Raw genomic sequence first — 25808 nt, 5'->3', positions numbered from 1 at the left:
GTTTTGGTGCGCTGAGTGGCGGCTGATCCCTCTGGTAGACGATGCTGGTGAAGTTCAAGGTGAACTGGTTACTTACCTGATCTGAGCCCATGCGCTCCAGGAACTGAATGCTGCTCACACGCTGCTCCTGTCCCCTGTCCTGAGAGCCAGGTACCACCAGCTCTCACTTGTGTGACATCCCAGGCTGACCCAGTGCCCCACACAGCCATGTCATGGTGAAGCCAGGTTTGGAAGTCAGCTAGGACAGGTGGAGTCCCAAGTCACCTGCTGACCGACCTCGCTTCTCACCTCTTTGCACAGCAGTCTCCCCACCCATAAACCCAATAATAATTCCACGTGGTGCTCCCCGTGAGGACCAGAGGTGGTGACACTTTAAAGTTTCCAATCACCAAAACATCATGAATGTTTATTTTTAAAATGAAGTCACCTGGCAATTCTGCAGGTAGATCCTAACTCAGCAAAAACAAATACACATGTTCACCCAAAGATGTGCACAAAAGTGTTCATGAACAGAATTATCCCTTGTTGTCCTAAACTCAAATGTCCACCTGCAACAGTTTGAATAAATCATGTGTAGTATATTTACCCAGTGGAATACTATGCAGCCACGAAAACAACCAATTGCTGTATCTAATAACATGGATGGATATCACAAAAATCATTGGAACAAAATAAGCCAGAAACAAAAGAGTGTGTGCAATATATATCCATTAATAGCAAGTTCAAGAGCAGGAAAAACTGATTTATAATCAGTCAAATGTCAAAAGGTGATTTCTTTGAGGAAAGGTGCACACTGGGGAGGGGCAGAAGGGGATTTGGCTGTGTCCCGGGTGGTGTTATGTGAGTGTGTGTATGTAAAGATTCATGGAGCTCTACCCCTGGGGAGCCAAACTGTGTGTGAGTTATACTTTAAAAAATTAGAAGCCAGATGCAGTGGTGCACACCTGTAATCCCAGCGGCTTGGGAGCAAACCCAGAGCTGTGGCTAAGCACCCCCCTGGGTTCAATCCCCAGGGGAGGGAGGGCAATAGAATCTGGCATCCTGCAGCTGACAGCCCCTGACTAAAGATGGTTCAGCTTGGGGTTTCCCTCATGATGGGCGAGTCGGGTTATAACTGCACGTTTGACTTCCGAGGGGTTTTATTGGGACGCGGCCCCATCTGAACTGGAGGGAGGAGAGGCGCCTGTCCCCTCCCCTAGGGGGGAGGTCGTCAGGGCCCCTGGCTCCCCAGCTGAGCTCCCTGGAATTCTGTCTCTGTTCCAGGTTCATGAACCACCGGGTCCCCGCCCACAAGCGGTACCAGCCCACCGAGTACGAACACGCCGCCAACTTTGCCACCCACGCTGTGAGTCTGCCCTGGGGGCCGAGGGCTGCGAGGGGGACCCTGCTGGGTGGGGCCGGGGAGACAGCGTGGCTTTGCACATGCCGTTCCCACTGCCGGGAACACCTGCCACCTCCGCCCCCCCCCCCCAGCCCTTCTCGTCCTCTGTGGCCTTGTCGAAACGCTCCCCCGAAGTCCCTCCCGCCCGGAGTGGTACGCCCTGCTGCCCTGCAGTGCCCATCGCTCGGCCATTCTGCAAGCTGTTCCTGGTTCCCTGGAGGTGCCAGACTGCCCTTGTCCTGACCTGAGTGTAGTTTGAGTCCTTGAGGTGGCTCCTTGGCGTTTTAGGAGGCTGCCAGTGAACCTGCGAGCTGAATTGCATTGCTTCTCAGCCCCGCCCCCGCCTCTTGGCTCCGCCCACTAATTTAAGTCCGCCCCTCATTGGTCCCACCCACCCATGGTCCCTCCCACTCACCCAGCCCCGCCCTCCACTTGTCCCCGCCCACTCACCTTAGTCCCTCCCCACTTGTCCCCGCCCACTCATATTGGCCCCGCCCACTTCTCTTGGCCCCACCCCTCTTGGGCCCCGCTCCCACCTCTTAGCCCCAGAACTGAGGGGTTCGTCCGGCTGGCACTGAGATGGTGAGTGCCCGGTGCCACACCGATGCCCCATCCTGCGCGTGCTGCTCTTAGTCAACCCCCTTAGAACAGGAGCTCTCGGTTTTGCAGAGGAGGAAACAGGCTGGGGCCAGAGGACTTGCCCCAAGTCCCAAGAGCAAACCTCCAGTGAGGGGAGACCTGTCTCTGAACCCCAGCTCCGTCATTGAGCGACTGGAGCCTCCGTTTCCTCGTCTGCAGAATGGGTGTCATGAGTCATTCTCAAGGGTGGCTTGAGGGTCCCTGGAGCCACCATGTATCCTCCTGGCAAATGCAAGTGCCTATGGGGGGGGCGGGGGGGGGGAAGGGGTGCTGGGCGGGGTGGGGGTGGGGCCTGAGGCTGAGGAGGAGCCTCTGTTTTGTTCTGCTCTGGGCCCTGAAGCTGCAGACAGTCATGGCTGTGCCCAGCAACCTTTGGAGATGGAGCAGCACCCATCCCAGCCCTCTATTTTTAAAAAAGATTTTATATGTATTTGTAATTGTTGGTGGACTTTATTTTATTCATTTATTGATATGCGGTGCTGAGACTCGAACCCAGTGCCTCACACATGTTGGGTAAGTGCTCTACCACTGAGCCACCACCTGGCCCCCTGTTAACTGAGCACTTACTGTACACCCTCTTAGCCAGCCCCTGGGAGCCCCTGGGGGGACAGGATGCCCGCAGTGAGCTTTGAGTCCTTCTTCGCTTGAGGGTATATCAGCGCTCACAGGAAGGAAGGAATGAGTGACTAGGTGCCAAAGAGGGCCAGGAGGTGGTCACAAAGAGGATGACAGCCTCATGCAGAAGCACGAGATGCTGGCGGTTCACTTTTTAAGGTGACATAGAAGATTAAGAAAACTGATTTTTGAACATCTATAACTCTGACCCCTTTGTCCCGGCTCCTGTCTCACCTGACAAGAAGCCAGCCACCCGAGGAGGGGAGGGAACAGCAAGTGCAAAGGCTCTGAGGCAGGAAAACTGTCACCCTGGAGTGGCTGACAGTAAGGTCAGACCATGTAATCTGGGCAGAGCAGGAAGGAAGGGCTTGGAGGTCAAGTTCAAGGTCCCAGGGGGCAGATGATGCATTTGTAAAGGCAAAGGGCTTTGCCAATCGTAATGCATCATCTGCTATTTAAACCCTTTGCAAGCTGCCTGGCACCTGTGCACCTGAGCTCGGCCTTCAGGGAAGTCCAAGGAGGTGATGGTGTGACACATGGCCCATCTGGCTCTCAGGTGGTGGCTCCAAGTGGCGCCAGGGCTGCGGAGTTGCTGTTCTCTGAGCGGCGGTTCTTACGCACCTGGAGAGCCTAAGGAATGCTCTGGATCTCCGTGGTCCACCTTGGTGGCCGCTAGCCCCATGTGGCCACTGGAATGAATGTCAATGTGAATCCATTCACATGCAATTAAAGAAACCGACTCAGTTCTGCAGGGCCACCGGCCACCCATCACGTGCCCCGAGGCCACCATGTTGGCGCCACATTGGTCAGTGTGGTCTAGAGGAAGTGGGGGCGGGTAAGCGTGGTGGCCTGGGCTGCGCGTCCCAGTGGCCCACAGCGCTGTCCCGCCCTGTCCCCAGCTCTGGATCATCCCCAGCATCCTCGGAAGCTCCAACCTCTACTTCCTGTCCGACGACAGCTGGGAGACCATTTCCGCCTCCATCTATGGCCTTGGCCTCTGTGCCCTCTTCGTGGTGTCCACCATATTCCACACTGTCTCCTGGAAGAAGAGCCACCTCAGGTAGCCTCTGTCCAACCCATGGGAGGGGACACCAGCAGGATGGGGTGGCCTCAGCCCAAGAGACGGGGCAGGGAACTGAATTTGCCAGGGACCTGCTTAACCAGGCCCGGAGTGACTGAGGGTGGGGTGACCCCTAGGCTGACTTGGGGGGGGGGCAAGCTTTGCCTTGGGCAGCTGGGTTGATCCCACCTGGACAGACCCCTCACTCACAGGAGCCCCCCACATGTGCCTCTGGCTCAGAGCGTGACATCATGGCTCAGGACAGGGCCTTGCTCAAGGTCACACAGCTGCTCCTGTCTGAGCAGAGCTTTCTCCAGGATGCCAGTTTGCCGATGAAGTTTGTCCCTCCCTTCCTGTCCCCATCCTTCCCCTCCTTCTCAGGTCCTTCTTGAGCCCCACAGGTTGAGTGTCCTGTTGCTGCTGTGACAAATGACCCTAGACCCAGAGGCTTAAGCATCTTAAATCTATTTCCTCACAGTCCTGGAGGCCAGAGTCTGAGATCAAGGTGTGGGCAGGGCCTCCTCCCAAGGCCCCAGGGGAAGCTCCCTCCTGTCCCCACCAGCTTCTGGGGGCTCCAGGAGCTCCTCAGAGTGTGGCCACAGCACTCCTAACTCAGCCTCCATCTTCCTCTGCCTCGGCTTCCTGCTGTGTGTTTCTGTTCACATGTCTCTCTCTTTCCTCCTCTAAAGATAACAGTCATTAGTTTTAGGGCCCACTAGCCAGCAGCATGATTGTTCTGTCCTCACCGTGATGTGGAAGATAAAAATGAGGGACCTCGCTGGGCTCAGTGATGTACCCCTATAATCCCAGTAGCTCGGGAGGCTGAGGCAGGAGGATCGTGAGTTCAAAGCCAAACTCAGCAAAAGTGAGGTGCTAAGCAACTCAGTGAGACCCTGTCTCTAAATAAAATACAAAATAGGGCTGGGGATGGGGCTCAGTGGTTGAGTGCCCCTGAGTTCAATCCCTGATAACTACCACCCCCATAAAAAAATGAAGGACCAGCCTTGTAGGTAAGATTGCCAGTCAGCGCCAGTAGGGGCCTAGAATAGCGTGCTTGCTGATGATGGCATGGGCTCCCCACGTGGCAGCCATTATCATTGTGTTCTTGTCTAGAAATAGGTGTGGCTGAACCCCTGCTGAGTCCCTGTTAAAGCTTGTTCAGGGCTGCGGTTTACTGGAGAGAATCACAGTTTGTATTAGTTCTTGATTGCTGCATTAACAAAAATGCCCCCAAATGTGGTAGCTTAAAAATAAGAAATGTGCATCCTCTGTCAATGCCTCAGAGGATCGGGAGCTCCCCAGCTGTGGTCTGGGGGTCAGTCACTTGTTGGCTGGTGCTCTGTCATCTGAAGGCCGGACGGGGGGCTGGAGGGCCCACTTCCATGGCTAGCAAGTTGGCGCTGGATGTTTAGTGCCAACTAAATATTTCTTCCCCTGATGAACTTCCCCACACCACATGATGGCTAGTTTCCCCCAAAGTTAGTGGCCCAAGAGAACAAGGTAGATGCTGTAATATATTCTATGATCCAGCCTTGGAAATCACACCCTGTTATTTCTGTAAGAGCCTGTTGGTTGCATGAGTTTGCCCTGTTTTTTTTTTTTTCCTTGTGGGTGGGACTATACAGGGTGAGAATTCCGGGAGGCAGGGCTCATGGTGCCATTTTGGAGGCTGGTCACCAGCCCTAGTATGAGGGCCACAGCTCAACTGTTCAAGGGGAGGCCATGGCAGGATTTGGCTTTAATTGAGCACTTCTCCTTGTGCGATGTGCTAAATAGTAACTCACTTAGTGCTCCCAAGGACTTTGTGGTTGGGATATAGTCTCCTTCCTATTTTACAGAGCTAAGAAGGGTTGGTGACTCCTGCCAGGTCCTTGGGTGGCAAGACCAGGCAGCCAGTCATGGAGGTCTTCTGCGCAGGATGCTGGAACCCAGGGGTGCATAGTGTCGTCGGTTTGGGTTTGTTTGTTTTTGCAGTGGTACATGTTTTTGAGTTATAGGATTCTCTCTCGATCTGGCATCTTTTGAAGATCCCAGTATAGAAACCCCAAATGCAGAATTGCATGCAGGGAGTGTGTCAGTAGTCACCTCAGGGAACCCCGGGGCGACTTGTGCACCCCTAAAACAGCAAGGAGCCGGGTTTGAAAACTGCTGCTCTGGTCACTTACAGGCAGGGAGACTGAGGCCCCTGGGGTCCCGCTGGCTGGATGGGGGCGAGTCTGCCCCAGCCCATCCCCTCCCAGTAGGGAAGCCGCGGGTGTCCCTGGGTAGCACTCCAGCCCAGGGTCGTGACCAACACCTTCTCTGCCTCCCTAGGATGGTGGAACATTGTCTGCATATGATTGACCGCATGGTCATCTATTTCTTCATAGCAGCCTCCTACGCGCCCTGGTGAGTACTCTGTGTGGCCACCCTGGGTCGGTGGGCTTCGCTGCTCTGCACAGTCATGATTATAGTTAACTGGGTAATAAGTTGACTTGGCATAGAAAGAGGTGGTGACAAGAACCCTCTGCCCTGTTCTCCCGTCAGGAAGCTGCTGTTGATTACATTTCTTGCATAACCTAGAGTTACTGCATGCATAAAAGAGCAAATAGGTACTATATGTATATACGTATGTGCTTGTGTCTATGCATGTATAAATAAATACTTATAGGTGTATGCATGTGTATACACATCCGTGTGTTTTAAAGTTATTTACTTATTTGTGGAGTTGAGGATCAAACCCAGGGCCTCAGGCATCCTCAGCAAAGGCTGTACCTCTAAGCTACACCCCCCAGCCCCATAAGTGCCTTTGATATTTATGAAGTGTATATTTATAGTTCTGCTTTCTGCCTATTTTTAATACAAAGGAAGAATGCTATACAAACCCTTCTGCAATTTACTTTGGTAACTCTTAGGAATGAAGCCAGGGATATCTTTGCATGTTAGCACATTGAATATTTCCATTGTATGTAAAATAAAAAAAGATAATATCCCATTTAAAAAAAATTTTTTTTTAGATGTACACAATACCTTTATTTTGTTTATTTGTTTTTATGTGGTGCTGAGGATAGAACCCAGGGCCTCGCACGTGCTAGGTAAGCGCTCTACTGCTGAGCCACAACCCCAGCCCCCATATCCCATTTTTAACAGATGCATAATATTCCCTTGCTACCCCATAAACAGTGTCTATTTCTTGATGTGAAAGTGCCTATCAGTGCACATCTTCATGTAACATTTAGCAAAGGTGCATGGATGTGTTGTCTATAATCACATGAAATTGCTGATAGCCAACCTTTGGCTTACAGAAGCAGGGACTTCATGTGGTTAAGCTTCATCTCTGAGGAAGAATGCTTCTAGAATTGTTCTTCCTGGGCCTGGAGGGTAGGTACTAATGACTCGGGTACAAGTTGCCAAATCACCCTCCACCAAGATTGTCCAGTTTAAGCTGGACATGGTGGTGCGTGCACCTGTAATCCCAGCAGCTCTGGAGGCGGAGGCAGGAGGATTGAGAGTTCAAGGCCAGTCTCAGCCACTGAGACTGTATCTCAAAATAAAAAAAATAAAAATAAAGGACTGGGCATGTGGCTCAATGGTAAAGTGCCCCTGAGTTCAATCCCCGGTACAAAAAGAAAAACAAAAAAAGAGTGTCCAGTTTAAATTCCTTCAGTAAATGTCTCAGGGGCTTTGAACTTGATCTAGGAACAGATCCAGACAGTTCTGGATAGAACAAACACTGAGCTTCAGGCCAAGCACCTGCAGCCCAAGGACCCCATGGGCCACTGAGGGGGAAGATGATTTTGCATAGAATTGTGGAATGAGTGTCCCGTGGCCATCGGTGCCACGGTCAAGCTGCTGAGGCTCTGGTGGGTGGAGGGGGGCTTGTGACGGGTCAGTGACACACAGCAGCCATGAGTGCTCAGCGGGACCTGACCTGGCAGGGGAACCGCAGGAGAGCCGCCCTGAAACCGGGCTCAGACCCTGGCCCCTGGCCCTGAGCCCCAAAGCCAGCTGCAGTTCTGCCTCCTGCCGTCCCAGGGTCGTGTGGCCTCCTGCTGGGACCCACAGGCAGGAATCTCCATTCTGAGCACCTCGTTCCTCTCCAGGGCATCCCGTCAGTCAGGCGGGGACTCATGGGGTCCCGTGTGCAGGAGTCACCTGTTTCTTCTCCTTGCTGGGCGCGGGGCTGGTATCCCACCATTTCCCCAGGCAGAGGGCGGCTGGACTGCCATTCGCTCAGGGTGAATAGGTCCTTTTCCTGTTGATAGGGGTCTGCCTGGTTCCCAGGTTTCAGGGTCATGGGTGATGGACCCAGAGACATTCCTGTCCCTGCAGATAGGTCAGGAGTACGTGGTCCTGCTGGGTCAGCACTGAGCAGTGGACGGGAGGGTCTGAACAGGACTCTGGTGTGCTTTTGTCTTTTGTGATGATGGGCTGCCCAGGCACCAGAAACAGGCCCAGGGGACAGGTGCAGGGGTCTCTGGGGGGAAATGGTGGTAGCCTGGGCCATCACCGTGGCCAGGGAGATCAAGAGGAGGGACTAAGAAGAAGTTTAGCAGGAACCTCTGAGTGGACTGTAATTGAAGGTGGGATGGGGTTAGAGGTCAGTGTCTACTGGGAACAGAGCAGCCCTGGTGCCATCTGGCTGGGGACATGGTGGCACATGATCCCCATGCACAGCTGGCTTAGCGACAGAAGGGGCCTGAAAGCCAAGGACTTCTGGTTGCCAGACATCAGGTGGGCAGGCCTGCAGAGAAGTCTAGACTTAGGCCGAGGTTGAGGGCCGCTGTCTTAGCAGGCAGGGGCTGCCGGGAGCAGAAGGCAAGAGCAGTCAGAGGCCCTGGAGGATGCTCATTCCAGCAGGAGGCTTCTCCTGGCCCCGTGCCGTCTCTGGGTGCCACCTTCTGTCTTGACAATCTCCCTGGCTCCTTTTGGTTGTTGCCAAGAAAAGCGAAGCTGAGTGTGTGCTTAGCTGCACTCACTCCCTCCAACACAGTTTCTCCCCCGGCTGATGGAGTGCCCAGGCCTCTATTTTCTGCCCTGATTGTGCACCGCTCCCTTGGGACCCTGTGGGAGGGGATCGCCGTGAACCAAAGCGCCGGCAGCCTGTCCTTGTGTAGCAACAGGGCACAGAGCCACTGGTCCAATACTCACACCACTGAGTAAACTGGGTGTGAGGAGGGGAGACGCGCCCTGTGAGCGCACCCAGGGGGAAAATCGGCAGGACTTTGCGGGGAGGGTTGACATGGGGGCAAGAGAGACAGAGAAAGTGGCTACGGGGTGCATGGGTGACAGGGTAATGTGGGGTGAGGTGGTCTGGAATCACCAGGTGGGTGTTTTTCTTTGCATTTTTCTGGTTTTTAAGCTATTCTCTGCAGAGCCCTGGAGGGTCCCCAGAGGACCAGGGAGGGGAGTTGGATATGAATGACTCCGGGTTTTCCCATTTCTTATCCTCAGGAAAAAAACATTTGTGCTTTTGTTTTTCTCTTTTTTTACACCTTGGGTTTATATATAAGATTTCTGCACAGACCTTTTATTGAAAGAAAGGGTGGGGCGTGGCCAAAAGAATGTTGAAAAGTTCTGTTGTAATCGAAAGAGAACCGGCTGTATGGGGAGTTCTGGTCCCAGCTTTGCTGTTTCTTGAGCAACTGACTGAGCCTGAGCCTCAGTTTTCCTGACCTGTGAGGTGGAGACAGTGATGATCCACCCCGTCGCCCCTGTCGGCAGCCAGGAAAAATGAGATAAGAACACACTGTCCATCACCCCGCCAGTCCCAGGATTAGGGAGGCAGGAAAGTGTAGAAAATCACATGTGACACACGCTTTCCTGGGGATTTAACAAAAACCACACCAAACTAAACAACAACAACACAAAAGACTGTTATAAATATTTTGGAGGGCAAACACTTGTCACCACCATCACCTGTTGGACAAGCACAGAACCCAAGGCTGAGATTTCAGAAAGGGAATGTCCTGGGGCAGAGCACGGATGCATCACTTCACTCTCTAGCAGCCGTTTACAGAAACGCTGCCAGTAACCCCACCCCTGCAGGTGACATCCTGCTCTGTCCTGGACACTGGACAAGGCTCCTTAGAAAAGTGTGTGAGAGGAGTTCAGCAGTGGGTGGATTCCGGGGAAGCAGCGCCCTCTGGTGCGTGGTACTGGGGCTGCTGCTCAAGAACATTGTTCCTGGAAGGTGGAAGGGAAGCAGCGCCCTCTGATGTGCGTTGTGGGTATTGCGGCCTGGATCTGCCATCCCTGGAAAGTGGAAGGGAAGCAGCGCCATCTGGTATGTGGCACCGGGTCTGCTGCTCATGCTCGTCGTCCTTAATTGATGGCCTAGGATCTCTTTCTCAGGTGTCTATGGTCTCGGGAGAAGCACATATTGCAGCTCAGTGCTGGTCTCCCAGATTTTGCTGCTGGTCCCTGCTTCATGCTCCTAGGTCTTGGAGGTTAGAGGTGGTGGCAGGGAGAAGCAGGCTGGCGGTCCCCACTCCTCTACTTCAGTTCCAACTCCCTTCCGACTGCTGCCCGGCTGAGCCGAACCACTTCAAGCCCTGAATAAGAAAATGAACGCAGTTAAACAAGAGCCCTCAAACGAGATAACAGAACAACCAATGGAAACCAAAATAGTGACTTCAAGCCCAAAGAAACAAATTGAAGAACAAACTCACATCACGGTAGGATAGTACACCGAATAAATTAATGAATTCAATTCAGGAAAAAAAAAAACCCACCAGTAAAACAACTACCGAAAAAATCACATGCTGACACAGAGAACAGGCATGAGATGATCAGGGAGGATACACAAAATTATAAAAAGCGGAAAGGTCAAGCAATCAGAGAGGAAGTAAAAGAAATGAAAGACAGGTAAGTTCTTCAGGCAGAGACTGAAAATAATCATAAATCAATGATAAAGGGTAAAAAAAAAAAAAAATCAGGCCAGCCTCTGAATGTGGCCACAGCACTATTGGATCCTAAAACACAATGGAGACTTCTGCAGTTTCCCAAAGGGAGACTTTCAGGGAACATCATCCTAGGGAGGCTCTCTCACAGCCATGAGAGCAATAGGTGACCATTCTGATGTATGAGAGAAGTCAGGGAGTGCAATACTCAGGAGTTTTTGGAAAAACTACTTTGCAACAACATTTAACCAATTAAGAGAATTTTTTTTTTTTTTGGTACTGGGAAATGAACCCAGGGCCACTCAACCATTGAGCCACATCCTCATCCCTCTTTTTTATATTTTATTAGAGACAGGGTCTCACTGAGTTGCTTAAAGCCTCTCTAAATTTTTGAGGCTGGCTTTAAACTCTCAATCCTATAGCCGAAGCCTCCTGAGCCACAGGGAGGCTAGGGCAGAAGGATCTCAAGTTCAAGGCCAGCCTCAGCAACTTAGTGAGGCCCTAAGCAACTCAGCAGGACCTTATCTCTAAATAAAATATAAAAACAAAAAGGGCTGGGGATGTGGCTCAGTGGTTAAGCGCTCCTGGGTCCAATCTCCGGTACCAAAAAAAAAAAAAAAAACCCACAAAAAAATTTGATATTTTTAAAATATATTTTTTTAGTTGTAGGTGGACATGATGCCTTTATTTTATTTATTTATTTTTGTGTGATGCTGAGGATGGAACCCAGTGCCTCACATGTGCTAGGCGAGTGCTCTACCACTGAGCCACAACCCCAGCCCCAATATTAAGAATTATTAATGGATTACTGAAGTGGCAGGGGCTTGGCTAATAAGAATAAAGCTCTAAGCCGGGTGTGGTGGTATTGTAGGACCACAGGGCTGGACACGGAGGAATTAGCAGGAAGCAGGTTTATTGGCTGCAGCCAGGTCCACAGGGGAAAAGCTTTCGCTCCAATCAGTCCATCCCTCTGAACCCCAAGTTCAGAAAGTTTCAGAACTTTAGACCCAGTGTGTAGGGGGAGGGGCTCGGAGGCTCACAATCTGCAGACGTCCACACAAAAGCGGCTTTTTTTCCCTGTTCTGGGCAAATCCACCCAGGCCAGGATACAAAATCAAGGACACTCTCTGGGGAAATCCAGCGGCCAACCAAGGGAGAGTTTGCCTCCCTTTCTCTCCCACAGCTTCCTCCACAGGCCTGACTGTTGTCCTTTGAAATGCAAACGCCTCTGTGACGGCTGGGCCCTAGTTACTTTTTCTTCTCCAACTCTTGAGGCTGCAAGCATACCCCCTGCCTGAAAATTCTTTTGCAGGATCTTTGCTGTGAGTCTTAGGACAATTATGTTGAGGGTTTCTGGAGAAGCTTCATTAAGATTTTCTGTGGAGGACGGGGTGCCACGACAGTGGCGCCTGCCTGTCATCCCAGTGGCTCTGGAGGCTAAGGCAGGAGGATCTCAAAGCCAGCCTCAGCCAAAGCAAGGTGGGAAGCAACTTGGTGAGACCCTGTCTCTAAATAAAATGCAAAATAGGGCTGGGGATGTCGCTCAGTGCCCTTGAGTTCAATCCCTGGTAACCCCCCTGCCCTCAAAAAAAGAGACAATTCTAAAGAACAGTGGTAGTAAAGTTATAAGAGATCACAACTACCTCTGAAACCTGTGCTGGGCTCTGATGCCCAAGGAAGAGCCCTCTGCCCAGGGCTGGGATCTCACCTTTCCTGAGAGGGCACAGTTTCAGTACATGGGGTGACAGAGACGTTGGTGAAGATCCCACTGGTGTGACTTGCTGGCACCTGGCCCTCAAGATGCCAGAGGAGGCCATCCACTGGGAGGTGTTGAGTCAGCACCTGCTCCATGCTGGGGGTCATTGTGTGCTGCTGGAACAGCAGAGGAGTGGTCCCTCTGCAGGGACCCTCGGGGCAGCTAGATGGTCAGCTTGCTGCATGGGAAGTGCTGTGGGAACCCCAAGCACGTGTGCAGGGCTGAGAACACCATGCAGGGAGTGACTCTTTGGAGCACAGACCAGGCCTGCTCTGTCTGGGGCCCCTGGCTGTGCTGTGGTTACTTAAATCATACTGAAGCCAGGTGCTAAAAGCTGTGCCTCGTGCGCACCTGGCACTGGAGAAAGACAGGGCTGGGCAAGGCAGGAGAAAAGCCAGAGGATTATGGGAGCCAGGAGGAAGAGCCTCCTGCAGAGGAGCGGCTCCCTACCGCCCTCTACTGCCAAAACGTAATATTGCACCCTCTACAAAGGAAGGTTATTCCCAAGGCCCAGCTGCATTATCCCAGTGCAGGCAAAAGGAGCAGAGGTGGATCCGGCTGTAGGTTGGTAATGAGCACACAACTCTTTCCTTGGCTTTCGGCTGGAACTGGAATCCTGGGGATGCAAACTGCAAAGTTCTATGGATTCTACCAAATTTCCCCCTGAACATGCTTCACCCCCTGATGTCCCACTCTTTTGAGGTGCTCCTCCGCTTCTCTCTTGGACATGACCTGTTTTGCCAACTTCCCTCTGATCCAGGTTGAGCATCCCCTTATCTGCAAACTGGAAATCTGAAATCCAAATTTTGTGAGTACCTCTGGGACATCATGAAAGGAAAATTCCACCCGTGACCACACATGAGCCCAAACACTGGAACACTAAAAATATCATGCAACCCTCACCTTCAGGCCATGTGCATGAGTGTCTAGGAGATATAAATGAATTCTAAGTTTAGCTCTGGGTCCCATCCCATATTATGCATATGCAAATATTCCAAGATCTGAAGCCCTTCCGGTCCCAAGCATTTTAGATGAGGGATCCTCAGCCTGTGAGTGTTTGCCCCTTCAATATAGTTAGTGCCTTTTTTTGTTTTATGGTAGCAGGGATTGAACTCAGGGGTGCTTAACCACTGAGCCACATCCCCAGCCTTATTTTAGATTTTATTTAGAGACAGGGCCTTGCTAAATTGCTGAGGCTAGCTTTGAACTTGCGATCCTCTTGCCTCAGCCTCCCAAGCTGCTGGGATTACCGTGTCCTTTCTTCCTTTCCACGGAGAATCCTTGTCCTGCCTGGGCAGCTGCAGGGGACAGGGCTTCTCTGGGGTCAGCTTCCTGCAGCAGGCCAGCTGTGGAGGGCTGGGTCCCAATGGACCTCCCTCAGCCTGTGCCCTCGGCTTCTCTCCCCCCAGGTTGAACCTTCGGGAGCTGGGTCCCTGGGCCTCCCACATGCGGTGGCTGGTCTGGATTATGGCCTCTGTGGGCACCATCTATGTCTTCTTCTTCCATGAGCGGTAAGCCCAGGCTGGGAGTTGGAGGTTGGGGTGCTTCTGGAAGCCTCCTAGTGTCCTAGGCAGATGAGACCCCAGGATGACCCCAGAAAATGAGAGCAGAGCTCTGCCTGGCACCCCCAATGTCCAGGCCATAGACTGGACCTAGCCCCCCAGCCCACAGATTCAATTTGAATAATTTTTCAAAAAGACATCACAGGTTGCTAGGCCCAATGAACTGGGTCACTGTAACCTGCCTTCCCTGGACGGTGTCAGCAGATGAGGACTCTATAGAGTGTCCAGGATGGCACCCAGATTTCATGGATCGAGTAACTCACTCGATGGAGACTGGCGGTTTGTGCCCTGTGGGAAGAGATGCTGGGGTCGAATAGTAATGTCTGCTGTGGACTGAGCCTTGGGAGAGCCCATGTGCTTGCTCTCATATTGGCTGTCCCTGGTCCAGCTCCAGCATGTCATTTTGTAAGTGTGGAAATTGAGTCTCAAGAGGGAAAGAGATTTTCCCAAAGCCACACGACTGCCTGGAGATGCAGTTGGTCAAAGCTGGGCCAAGGAGTGCTGCAGAGAGGGTCCCTTCTTCTCCCTTTCCTGGTCAGGGCACCCCTTCTCCCCGGCAGCGGGAGCAGGAAGCGGTCTCCTCGTGGGCAGTCTCGTCCTGAGGCCAACACGGCTTCTCTTCCTGCCAGGTACAAGCTCGTGGAACTGCTCTGCTACGTCGTGATGGGCTTCTTCCCAGCCCTGGTCATCCTCTCCATGGTGAGTCCCACATGTCCAGCACGGGGTGTCCAGTCAGCCTGGAGGGGGCAGGAGAACATGGGAGTTAATCCTGGGGCCCCACCCTGGGCTCCCCACCACTCCCTGTCCACCCAACCCCGAGTGGGTCTGCCAACTCCTGTGCTTCAGGTCTACTTTGAATTTAAGGATTTAGTGGGAGACCCATGAGCCAGGCATGGTGGTGCACACCTGTCATCCCAGCTGCACTGGAGACTGAGGCAGGAGGATCTCAATTTCAGGGACGGCCTCAGCAAGGTAGTGAGACCCTGTTTCAAAATTTTTTAAAAAATGGGCTGGGGGTGTAGCTCAGTGGGAGAGCTCTTGCCTAATATGAGCAAGGCCCTGGGGTCCATCCCCAGCTCTGCAAATCAAAAATTAAAAAATAAAATGGGCTGGGTGCAATGTTGCATGCCTGTAATCTGAACAGCTCGGGAGGCTGAGGCAGGAGGATCACGAGTTCAAAGCAGCCTCAGCAAAAGTGAGGCACTAAGCAACTAAGTGAGACCCTGTCTCTAAATGTTTTTTAAGGTTTTTTTTTTTTTTTTGTGTGTGTGTGTGTGGTTGTAGATGGATAGAATACCTTTATTTTATTTGTATATGGTGCTGAGGATCAAATCCAGTGTCTCACACATGCTAGGCAAGCACTCTACCACTGAGCTACAGCCCTAGCCCTCTCCTATTTCTTTTATAGTTTGTTTTTTACATTTACCTTTTGTTGTTATTTTATTTACTTATTTATCTTGGCACTGGGGACGGAACCCAGGGGTGCTCTACTACTAAGCTACATCCCTAGCCCTTTAACTTTTTAAAATTTTGAGACAGGGTCTGGCTAAGTTGCTGAGGCTGGCCTGCAACTTGCAATCCTCCTGCCTCAGCCTCCTGTGTCTCTGGGATCACAGGCATGCGCCACTGCACCTGGCCACATTTTACTTTTCTATTCACTGTGGTTTCTTTTGTATATGGTGATCCCTCCCCAAATGGTCAGCCATTGTTTCATTTATCTACCATTTACAAATCTTCCTTGCATCATATGGGAAATTCAAATGTCCACCATGTCCACCATAGATAGATAGATTTATCTATCTATCTGTTTCTTTTTTTTTTTTTTTTTTTTTTTTAAAGATTTTATTTATTTATTTATTTAGTTCTCAGCAGACACAACATCTTTGTTTGTATGTGGTGCTGAGGATCGAACCCGGGCCGCACGCATGCAAGGCGAGCGCGCTACCGCTTGAGCCACATCCCCAGCCCCTATCTGTTTCTTAGATTCCATTTTTGGCTTCTTTTTACCAAACGGATTTGTGGGCAGCTTTAACTGCATTTTCATACTGGGCAGTGAATTCTTTCCATATTGTTCTACCTGTTCAACAGTTTCCCTTTATATTTGTATTTGTTTTTCCAGATTACCTTTTTCCCCCCACTTGAGTTTATTTTTGTTTAAAAATATATATATTCATCCGTTAAATTATAACATATTCATTAAATTATGTATCATATCTTTAGATACATACATAGTAGATGCATGTGTAATCATGTAGTCACTCAACAGAGAAGTCCTGCATAAAATGGCACCTCCCACCCTCTCCAGAGCACAATACCCCCAGCTGTAACCACCATGAACAGTTTGTTGTGTATCTTTTCCTATTGTAAGATTTACTTTTTATTGTGGTGCTGGGGATAGAACCCAGGGCCTTGTGCATGCTAGGCAAGTGCTTTACTGCTGAGCTACATCCTCAGCCCTCCATTTTAAAATTTTAGATGCAGGTATCTGGGGATAGGAAGACACATACTGCCTTGTCTATTATTCATTTTTTTTTCTTTTTTGGTACCAGGGATTGAACCCAGGGGTGCTTAACCACTGAGTCACATCCCCAGCCCCCCCTTTTTTTTGAGACAGGATCTCACTAAGTTGCTTAGAGCCTCCCTAAGTTGGTGAGGCTGGCCTTGAACTTGAAATCCTCCTGCCTCAGCCTTCCAAGCTGCTGGGATTACAGGTGTGCACCATTATGTCTGGTGTCTATTTTTATTATACAAGATTGAAATGGACGATTCTATACCTGTGTTTTTCTTTGCACCATGTCACGGGCATTTCCCCGTGGCTGTCCACAGCATAAAACCCACCTCATAAGATTCTCGTGAAGATGACGTTACACAATTCAAATACACACTTAAGATGGTACCTGGCCCATAGAAAGTACTGGGAAATGCTGGGAATTACTAAGACTGTGTAATTAATAGAAGTGGCCGCCCGGCTCTGGGATCTGAATTGGCATCTCAGAACCTCTGGGTAACGCATCTGTCTCAAGTTTGAAGGTTCTTGACTGGTGAGTACCTGGTGGGCAGGTGGGCAGGGTCCCTCGGGGACCTGGGGAGTGATCCCCCAAAGGATCACTCTGCAGCTGGATTGTCCACTCAGCAATTTCAAGACTCCCATGGGGACTCTGGGCTGGCTCGACACCTACTTGTCTTTTGGTTTGGGTGGAAGGAGCTGCTGGCAGCTCCTCTGACCTGTGCCCCACCCTGTCCTTGCTAACAGCCCAACACCGATGGTATCTGGGAGCTGATGACCGGAGGGGTCTTCTACTGCTTGGGCATGGTGTTCTTCAAGAGTGACGGCAGGATCCCCTTTGCCCACGCCATCTGGCACCTCTTTGTGGCATTCGGTGCTGGCACCCACTACTACGCCATCTGGAGGTACCTCTACCTGCCCAGCACCCTGCAAACCAAGGTGTCCAAATGAGATGGCCCAGACTCCATCCGTCCCTTGGGCTTTTGGATCAGAGAATCACAGGACGTGATCTGCGAACTGTCACCGGAATCAGTGCCAAGGCCCTGCCCTTCCCTGGACTGAGTTTTTGCAGGGTGTGAGTTTCCTTCTGGTGACAGCCAGGCCATCCCTGAAGACTGGTAAGAAGGAGAGCTTTTAGTCATCTCCACGAAGGAGAAACTAACCCTGCCGTGCGTTTCTACCGTAGCCGAGCGTTTCCTAACAACCAGCATTAACGTCTTCAGAAAGGGCAGACTGGGGAACCATGGGCCGAGCCGTGCCTTTGAAGGTCTTGAGGAGTCTAGTGGGTGGCACTGAACCCACTTGCCAGGGCCTGCCTCTGTGCTGCCAAAGTCCCAGCTGGGAAATTGTCCCCTGTTCAGATGAGAGGTGGCGCATCACACCCTTGACCGTGGAAGAGAGCGCCTGTCAATCACAGCATGTGCCTGGGGTCAGAATTCTTTTCCGCTCGGTGCCCTGGGTGCCCACTACCCATCGGTTTGGCACTGCGGATGGCACCTCCCGGCCCGTCCAGTCTGGCGTCCTCTGAAGGGATCATGGGCAGAGCAGATGGAAGTCACCGAGGGGCTAATGGCACTAACGCCTTCGACTCCCTCTTCCTTTCTCCTTCTGGAGAAGCTCTTGGAGCGGGCAGCTTTGGGCACTAGCGGGAGACTGAGGCACCCCAGCTGGGCAGCCCCCGATGCCTCCAAGAACAAGAGTTGGTCCTCAGCACCGAGGAGGAGGGAGCAGGAGAGGCGTGGGTGCTGCTTCTTGGCCATTTCTTCTCATCCTGAAGAGTCCAGAGAAACAATGACTCATTCATTCATCAGAGGGGACAAGCAGGTCCCTGGGAACCTGCTCCTCTGCCTGTGGTGGTGCCAACATTGGGAGTCTCTCCGGGTGCCAGGTCATGGCTCCTAGAGGCCACTCAGCTGCGCTCCTCGGCCTCACCTGGATGTGGACCTGTGCAGAGCATCCGGGTCCTGGCCCTCTGGAGGGCCCACCCAGCCGACACCGCAGCCCCCGAGGGCCGGACCCCACATCCTGCGGGACGGGGCCAGCCTCTCTCTCTGGACTTTTTCTGGGGACAGGACAGAAGTGGGCGCCCGGCTCTGGGATCTGAATTGGCATCTCAGAACCTCTGGGTAATAACACATCTGTCTCAAGTTCGAAGGTTCTTATTCCACGACTTCCAACCCGACTGGGGTGGACCAAGGTGGACCGACACAGGGTGCCTTATGCTTCCTTCTAGAACATTCCAGGGCATTTCTGAGCTCCCGGGGACCTGGAATCCCATTGGTCCAAGCCAGTGTTAAATCATCTTGACACATTCCTCAGACAGCTGGCTTCTGAGTGGGGGATGCCTTGGGCTGGTTCTGTTTACCTGTCCACGTGTGCACACCTGCATATCTGCCCTCCGTCCCCTGGCAGGTGTCTTGGGTAAGCCTGTCCCTGTGACTCCCTAGGTGTCTCCAACCAGCTGGGGCCAGGACTGGAGGTCAGAGGGAAGGGAAAGCTTTGGAGGCGAGGGCAGACAGGGAGAGGTTGTCTCCCGCCTGGGGTCAGAGACACAGAGAACCGACTTCTGCCTGGGCCTGAGGCTGGGAAAGGGAGTCTTGGAGGTCCTGAGGGGCTGCGTGGGAAGGAAGGGTGGCACCATGCCAGGCCAACCAAAAGTCCCGACCTCAGGATGCTGCTGGGGACAGGCAGGTTCCCGGAAATAGTGGCAGGTGCTGGGAATGTTGACTTGGGCTTCTCTAGTGGCCCCTGAGTCTGGGACCTGCATCTCTCTGTGCTCCTCCTCTTAGGCACTTGATGGTACATTTTCCCCAAACAGCCACCCCTGTGTGCCCCTCTTGAGGTGCCAGTCCCTCTGCAGGGAACTTTGTTCACCTCCTTATCCACCCAACTCCTACGCATCCTTCAAAACCCAGCCCGGGCATCAGCACTGAGGCGCATGTCCTTGGTCTGACTCCAGGCTCGGCCTCCTGGGCCTCCCTGTCTCGCCTCCACCAGTGCTCAGGGACCTGTCTGTCTCCCCAGGCTTGGGGCCAAACCTGGCATCCCCATGAGAGAGCTTCAGTGTCCCCAGCTGTAAGATGAGCACCTTACAGCTGTACGTCGGCACCTTGCAGGGCTGCCTGAAGACACAGCAGGATAAGGGAAGTGTGACACGGGGCCTTGCACGCTCCTTCGTTCTGCTAACTGTCCACTGGAGAGGCAAGTCGTGATCACAAAGATGACACTCTCAGGGGCGTCAGCCAAAGAAATGAATCCCTAATGGTAGAATTTCCAACTGTGGTCAGGCTGGTGAGGACCCTGGAAGGCGGCGTTCTGAGGGGTCTTGGTCACCTTTCCTGTCCTAGTTCCAATTTAGGACATGCTTCCCATAAACCTTTCTTTTCCCAGCATCATTCAGAAGTTGAGTTTCCCAGGATCCAGACTCTGGATCTCCCCCAGCGCATCACAAACAGTTCAGAGAAGTCCCATCTGGCCAGTCCCTCTGGTGGGTAAGGCTGCCTCAGAAGCATCCTAGGCTGTGTTCCTGTGGCTACCCCAGAAGAATTTGGATCAATATCACAGAATTGGCCGTTTGCCATGGCACACGCCTGTACTCCCAGTGGCTCGGGAGGCTGAGACAGGAGGATTGCGAGTCCAGAGCCAGCCTCAGGAAAAGTGAGATGCTAAAGCAACTCAGTGAGACCTTGTCTCTACACAAAATACAAAATAGGGCTGGGGATGTGGCTCAGTGGTCAGTCTTCCCCGAGTTCAGTCCCTGGTACCCGCCCCCCCCCAATCTCAGAGCTGCCCTTCCTCTTGATTGGAAGTTGAAGGTATGGCGCATGCGCAAGGCTGAGCTTCTGTCTATCCCCTGGGGCTCGGATGAGGTAGAAACCCAGGAAAGTTCTAGGCAGTTGGGAGGAGGATGTGGAGCTGGGAATTGCAGTGGGCCTTGATTTGAATTTGAAAGTCGCCTTGGTTGTGGGCGGGGCCAGTACTGAGAACTCTTGGGGATCTCAGGGTTGCATCTCCCCTGGGGTCTTTATCACTGACTGGGAAGCTACCTGCAGGCCTCTCCCTAGACTGCATAGCCTGATGTAGACATGCTGGCTCTGGGAACAGCATCCGTGAGGGCCAGAAAGAGCCAATGACAATCCCAACAGTCACTTCCAATGCAGACAAGGAGCAGGAAGCTGTGGAGGTGGGGTTCCCCGTATGAGCTCTTACTGGGAGGTGGTGGCGGTCTCTGTCTTTGCTAGTGGTTTCCTAGATGCCCCCTGCATTGACTGACTCAGTCTCCCTGTGTGGGGAGGATCATTAGAGGATCTTACAAAGCAGAAAGCCAAAGCACAGAGAGGTCTGATGACTTTCCCAAGGGCACCCAGCTGAGCAAAGCTTTAAAACCAGGACTATCTGATGCCCAAGCATCCTGCCCTTGGCCTACCTTTGCCGCTTCCCAGGAAACTCACTGCCCCTAAGACTTTTCTCCAAGAAAAAGAGCTGAGCTTAAAAAAATTTTAAATAACATGTACAGAGAGAAAAAAAATCAAATAGCAGTTTTTAAAAATCTCTGATGTGTTAACATTTCCAATTTCCATGATGTAAATAATTCCACCATGGTCAATTTCAGGCCATCAGTGTGGCATAAAGCTGGAATTGGTGAGCATGGCAGACCTCTTCCCAGCTTGAGGAGAGGTCTCCTGGGAGGGGAAGGGGGGGAAACCCAGGACACCCCCCCATGCACAGATCCCTCTGATCAACTCAACATGGGGAAATAAAACTAGAGAATTCTGGTGGGCACAGGAACTTAGAGGTGCTCTCCAAAATAGTAGCCTCTAGTTGCAGGGGGATATTTAAACTTACGCCAATTAAAATGAAATCAAAATGAAAATCCATTCCCCTCAGGTGCACTAGCCATGTGTTAAGGGCTTACTGGGGACACATGGTGAGTGGCTACCATTTTGGGCCACACCAACTGGAACAATTTCCATCATTGCTGAAAGCGACTGGACAAGGCAGGTGGCCCGTGTTCTGGCCTTGGAACTTCTTTAAAATTATTGACAACACCAAAGAGCCTTAGTTCAGGTGGTCTGTGTCTATTAACATTCATCAGACTAGAAATTAAAACGATAGTAAAAAAATAACTGTTAACTCATTTAAAGGGAACAAACCCGTTACATGGTAACATGAGCAACCTATTTTCCTATTAGAAATAACTTTTTTTTTCCCCCAAACAAAGTCCATGTGGGCAGGAGGGGTGTGCACTTTTGTGAATCTCTTGCATGTCTGATTTTGCAGAAGACGCAGGATTCTCCCATCTGCCTTTGTATTTGGTCGGCTGCGATGTCACGATGTCACGATGTCACGGTCGGGTAGCTGCTGGAAATCGGTGGTGTACCTGTGGGAAAGAGTGAGGGGGACAGGACAAACAATGTCCTGGTATTATTATGAAAATAGTGAGGCTTTGTGAACCCCCTGGAGGGCGTTGGGGATCTCCAGGGTGGTCCACAACATTCACTGGTTCTAGAACCACTGGTCTAGATCTAAAATCTTCCTCTTCACTTTGCACCTGGGAATCCTCCACCAGTGACAATGTTCATAGACCAAGCTTCCCCCGCTTCAGCCACTGTAGCTTAGGTTAGCCAGGAGGTGGCAGGTGACCTCTGAGGAGGGACCCTGCAGGCCATCAGAGCTCATGTCTAGGTCGTGCGAAGATTCAGACAAGCCGTGACGAGGGCCTTTCCCTACTGAGGCACTTTTTTCTAGGTCACCTCATGCTTCCTGTGCCATCCAGCCATGGCTGCCATACTGCCACCTGTCCCTGGCCCAACCTTTCCCCACAATGGCCACTGTGCCCAATCCCCAGGGGAGCCTGGGTATCCCAGGACCAGCTGCTTGGGTGCTGCCCACGGGCTGGATCGCCTGGGAGACGTAGGACCATCAACTCTGGCATGAGGGAGCGGGGTGGGGAGAGGTGCATGCCGTTCTGCAGGTGACATGGTTGGAGGTGGGAGAGAAGGTGAGAGTTGTGGAGGACTCTACTCAAGCAGAGCTGTAAGGGGCCCTGCAGCGAGGGCCTGCCACCCTCTGGAGTGCTGCTGCAGGACTAAGGAGGGGGTGCTGGTGTTCCTGTGAGCTCCAGAGGTGGGTGGTCAACTACTCAGCCACGCTGCAAGCCAGGAGCCTCTGGGAGCATGAACTTGGCTAAGGCGAGTCTTGGCATCACGGTAGCAGGCAGAGGCTGCACTCAGTCTGTGGTTTTGGAGAGCCAGCACTGCCTGCACCACGCGTCTCCCCAGTTCCTGAGGTCATGCATGCACTTAGGAACGCGTACAGATTCACATCCACGTTCTTATATATTTTGCCCCCCAAAACCTGGCAAGAAGAAATGTCTGTTTGCATCGTGTGCAGAGACTGAGGCTGCCCAGAGAGGTTCAGAGACCTATCCCTGGTCACCCAGCCAGAGCAGGGCAGGACTGGAGCGCAGCTCAGGTTCTTGGGTGTCTTGTCCTTCCTCTTTCTGGGTAGGGGCTGTTTTGCTCCCCAAGAGCTGAGGTCCAGGCAGCAGGTGAAGCCCACCCCCACCAACCAGGCCTCGGTGGCTCGCCTCCCACTGCCATGTCACCAGCTCTGCCAGCTTTGCCCCAGCTCCGAGAGATCTGAGGGGGCACGCTCATGTTCCTGTGCCTGGTCAGGCCACCTCACAGCTGTGGTAGGGGAGGATGCCACCTCCCAGTGTCTCCAGCAGCCCTTGTAGGAGTGGCGTGTCCTGCTCCTTCTGTGACCCGGGTCAGGCTCCAGGTGACACAGGCGTCTGTCCTTCCCACGCACCCCAAGTGATGTCAGTGTTTCCCCCTTTTTAATGAAGACCCATTCTTAGAGTTTATGTCTCACACTGTGATTCTGGCTTTCACATCGGTCACTGCAAGGGCCTGGGGGATTAATGTGTCCCGTCCTGTTCTGTCCTCTCCTATTCTATCCCGATCAGAGTCCATTTGGGCTGCTACAAGAAAAATCCCACAGACTAGGTGGCTCGTCATCAAACAACAGACATTTATTTCTCACTGTCTGGAAGCTGGCAGTTCAAGATCAAGGGCTGGCAGATTCCAATAAGTGCGGCTCACCCTCCCGGCTCCTGGCTCCTTGCTGTCTGTTCTCCTGTGTCTGAAGGCACAAGGGAGCTCTCTGAGGCCTCTTGATGGAGCACAGGTCTCATTCGTGAGGGCTCAGACCCTCTGACCCGTCACCTCCCCAACGGTCCATCTCTTATCATGAGAACCTAGGGGTTGGCATTTCAACACAGAATTTTGAGGGACACAAACATTCACGTCATGCCACCACCCGATCGATCTTTGCCCATCTTTCTGTGCTCTGCCCTCCTCCAGCCAATCTGGTTTGTTCAAGTTGCAATCCAACTAAACTGACCTTGTGATCGACAAGTGGGGTTGAACCTTGAATTCTGGAAACTGCTCTTGGTGGGACACCCCTGGAAAGCCGAGGTCATCAGTAATGGGTGCTCTGTGCCTATCTGTTGTGATTGGCGGGGGTTGACACTGTGCCACACCTCGGAGGGGTCTGGGTGCCCTGAAGCCACATGGGGACAGGTAGGGAGAGAGAAATGAGGAGTTTCCAAATGTCTGGTTATGCAGTACCCTGACCTTACTGAGAGGACTATGGGGTCAAATCTTAGGGTCTCTGGTCCTGGTGGTGGCCCCATGCTGGTTGGAAGGTGTTTGGGGATTAGAAGATTTAGAGACCTTGAAAGGGCAGACCACAGGAATGTGCTCAGCCAGAGATGGAAGGCGGAGGGAAAGGTGGAATGCATTCTAGAAAGTTCTGGACCCCATTTTGAAAGGGCTACCCTGCCTCCAGAGGCGATTTCAATTCCAGGCTCTGGCTTCCCGCTGGATGGACTGCCCACCATCCCTGTTTACATTTGGGGTCCACAAAGAGCTTCCCACTTGCTTCTTAAGGTAGAAAGCAGGAGCCCTCTGAGTGTCTTTCAAGCCCTCTTTTATAGATCTATAAAGCCCACAGTGTTCGAGAGTGACATTTGTGGCATGACTTTTTAAAAATGTCCTGCTGATATTGGAAACCTTCCCGTGTTTGTGAAATCGGTATTTTGTATTAACACAGTTATTTGATAAACATTTGTATGAAGAAGAATAATAACCCTTCTGGTGAATTGCTGCTGTTTCCAGTGGAGTAGAAAGCACTTCAATAAAGAAAAATTCAAGATGCCTCGGTCTTGCCAAATTCTTTTTTCTTTTTAAAAATAACATTTGCCAGCTCTTTTTTTTTTAAATAAAAGCATTCTCTGCTCATTGTAGAAAAGTTGAGATGTTCAGTAAAAACATGTAAAGTAAATTCCAAGTGCTGTACTATCATCTATTGCTGTATGACAAACCATCCGAAAATACAGTGGCTGAGACAATGGGAATCATCAGCGTCTCTTGTGGTTTCTGTGGGTGGGGACCTCAGCTGGTGGCAATGGAGGCTGGACTCCCCTCATGCATCTGGTGGCGAAGGCTGGTAGTTGGCGAGGACCCTGGGGTGGGGGGGAGATCAGCAGAAAACCTTGCCTTAACTTGCAGGTTTTATTATGATTCAGGTTCAGTGAGATCAGGAGAAAATTGCCACTGGAACATGGTTGCCTACTTCCAGAACTTCAGAGGAGAGAGCACAGGATGCCACACCTTGGGGCCACATGGGGGAGCACCAGGTTTGTTCAGGTGGTAGATAGAGGAAAACAAACTCTAGGGCCTTTATTGTGGCTTCTGTGGGAAAGAGGAGAGGAAGAGGCTCTAGGAATTGACCAGCGTGCCACCCACCCCCTGAGTCCGTACTGATCCCTAATGCCCCAGATGTCAAAAAAGACCTTATTTTATCAGAATAAAGACAACGTGACTCTATACCCAGGTGGGACCTCCACATGTGACCTGGGCTTCCTTACAACATGGTGGTTGGGTCCCAAGGCCAGTGTCTCAAGAGAAAGAGTCATGGGGAGACATATGGCCTTTTGACCTGGACTTGGAAGCCATTCATCACCATTTCTGCCATCTTCCATGGGTGGAGGCAGCTAAAAAGGTCCTTCCAAGTTCAAGGGAAGACAATGTAGACTCCCTCCTCCACCCCCATGGATATGAGTCTGTTACAGTGCCTGATAAGTGTGGGACGGATGTACGTTGGTATGGCCATCTTCAGAAATGCAGTCTTCTACAAACTCTATCACCCAGAAGTCCCTACTATTAGAATTGCTTTGTCTGTCTTGCTTGCATATTTTTATTTCATTCTGGTTAAATATTAATTGATTGATTTCTAATTTCAATTTAATTTTTTTTTAATTCATAAATAAAAGTCAGGGGCAGTACATGCCTATAATCCTAGTGACTTGGGCGGGGGGGGGGGGCTGAAGCAAGAAGATCA

General features: G+C 51.7%; 1 protein-coding gene across 2 annotated transcripts; it reads left to right on the top strand.

Annotated features, from left to right (window-relative positions):
- Positions 1-1264: 1264 nt before the first annotated feature.
- Mmd2 (monocyte to macrophage differentiation associated 2) lies at positions 1265-17351 on the top strand. 2 transcript variants are annotated; one of them, XM_026407222.2, is made up of 6 exons: positions 1265-1345; positions 3535-3695; positions 6009-6083; positions 13742-13843; positions 14524-14593; positions 17148-17351. In XM_026407222.2, the coding sequence occupies exons 1-6, from the start codon at positions 1268-1270 to the stop codon at positions 17349-17351; spliced, it is 690 nt and encodes a 229-aa protein (XP_026263007.2). In that variant the 5' UTR covers positions 1265-1267. The 2 variants fall into 2 exon arrangements, with proteins under 2 accessions (XP_026263007.2, XP_077658934.1); XM_077802808.1 differs by having other exon boundaries at positions 14455-14593.
- The last annotated feature ends 8457 nt before the right edge of the window (positions 17352-25808 follow it).

This window comes from Urocitellus parryii, chromosome 9 (genome assembly GCF_045843805.1).
Source record: "Urocitellus parryii isolate mUroPar1 chromosome 9, mUroPar1.hap1, whole genome shotgun sequence".
Taxonomy (NCBI): domain Eukaryota; kingdom Metazoa; phylum Chordata; class Mammalia; order Rodentia; family Sciuridae; genus Urocitellus; species Urocitellus parryii.
Note: the sequence above shows the minus strand (reverse complement) of the source record. Positions and strands in the feature narration are given on the sequence as shown.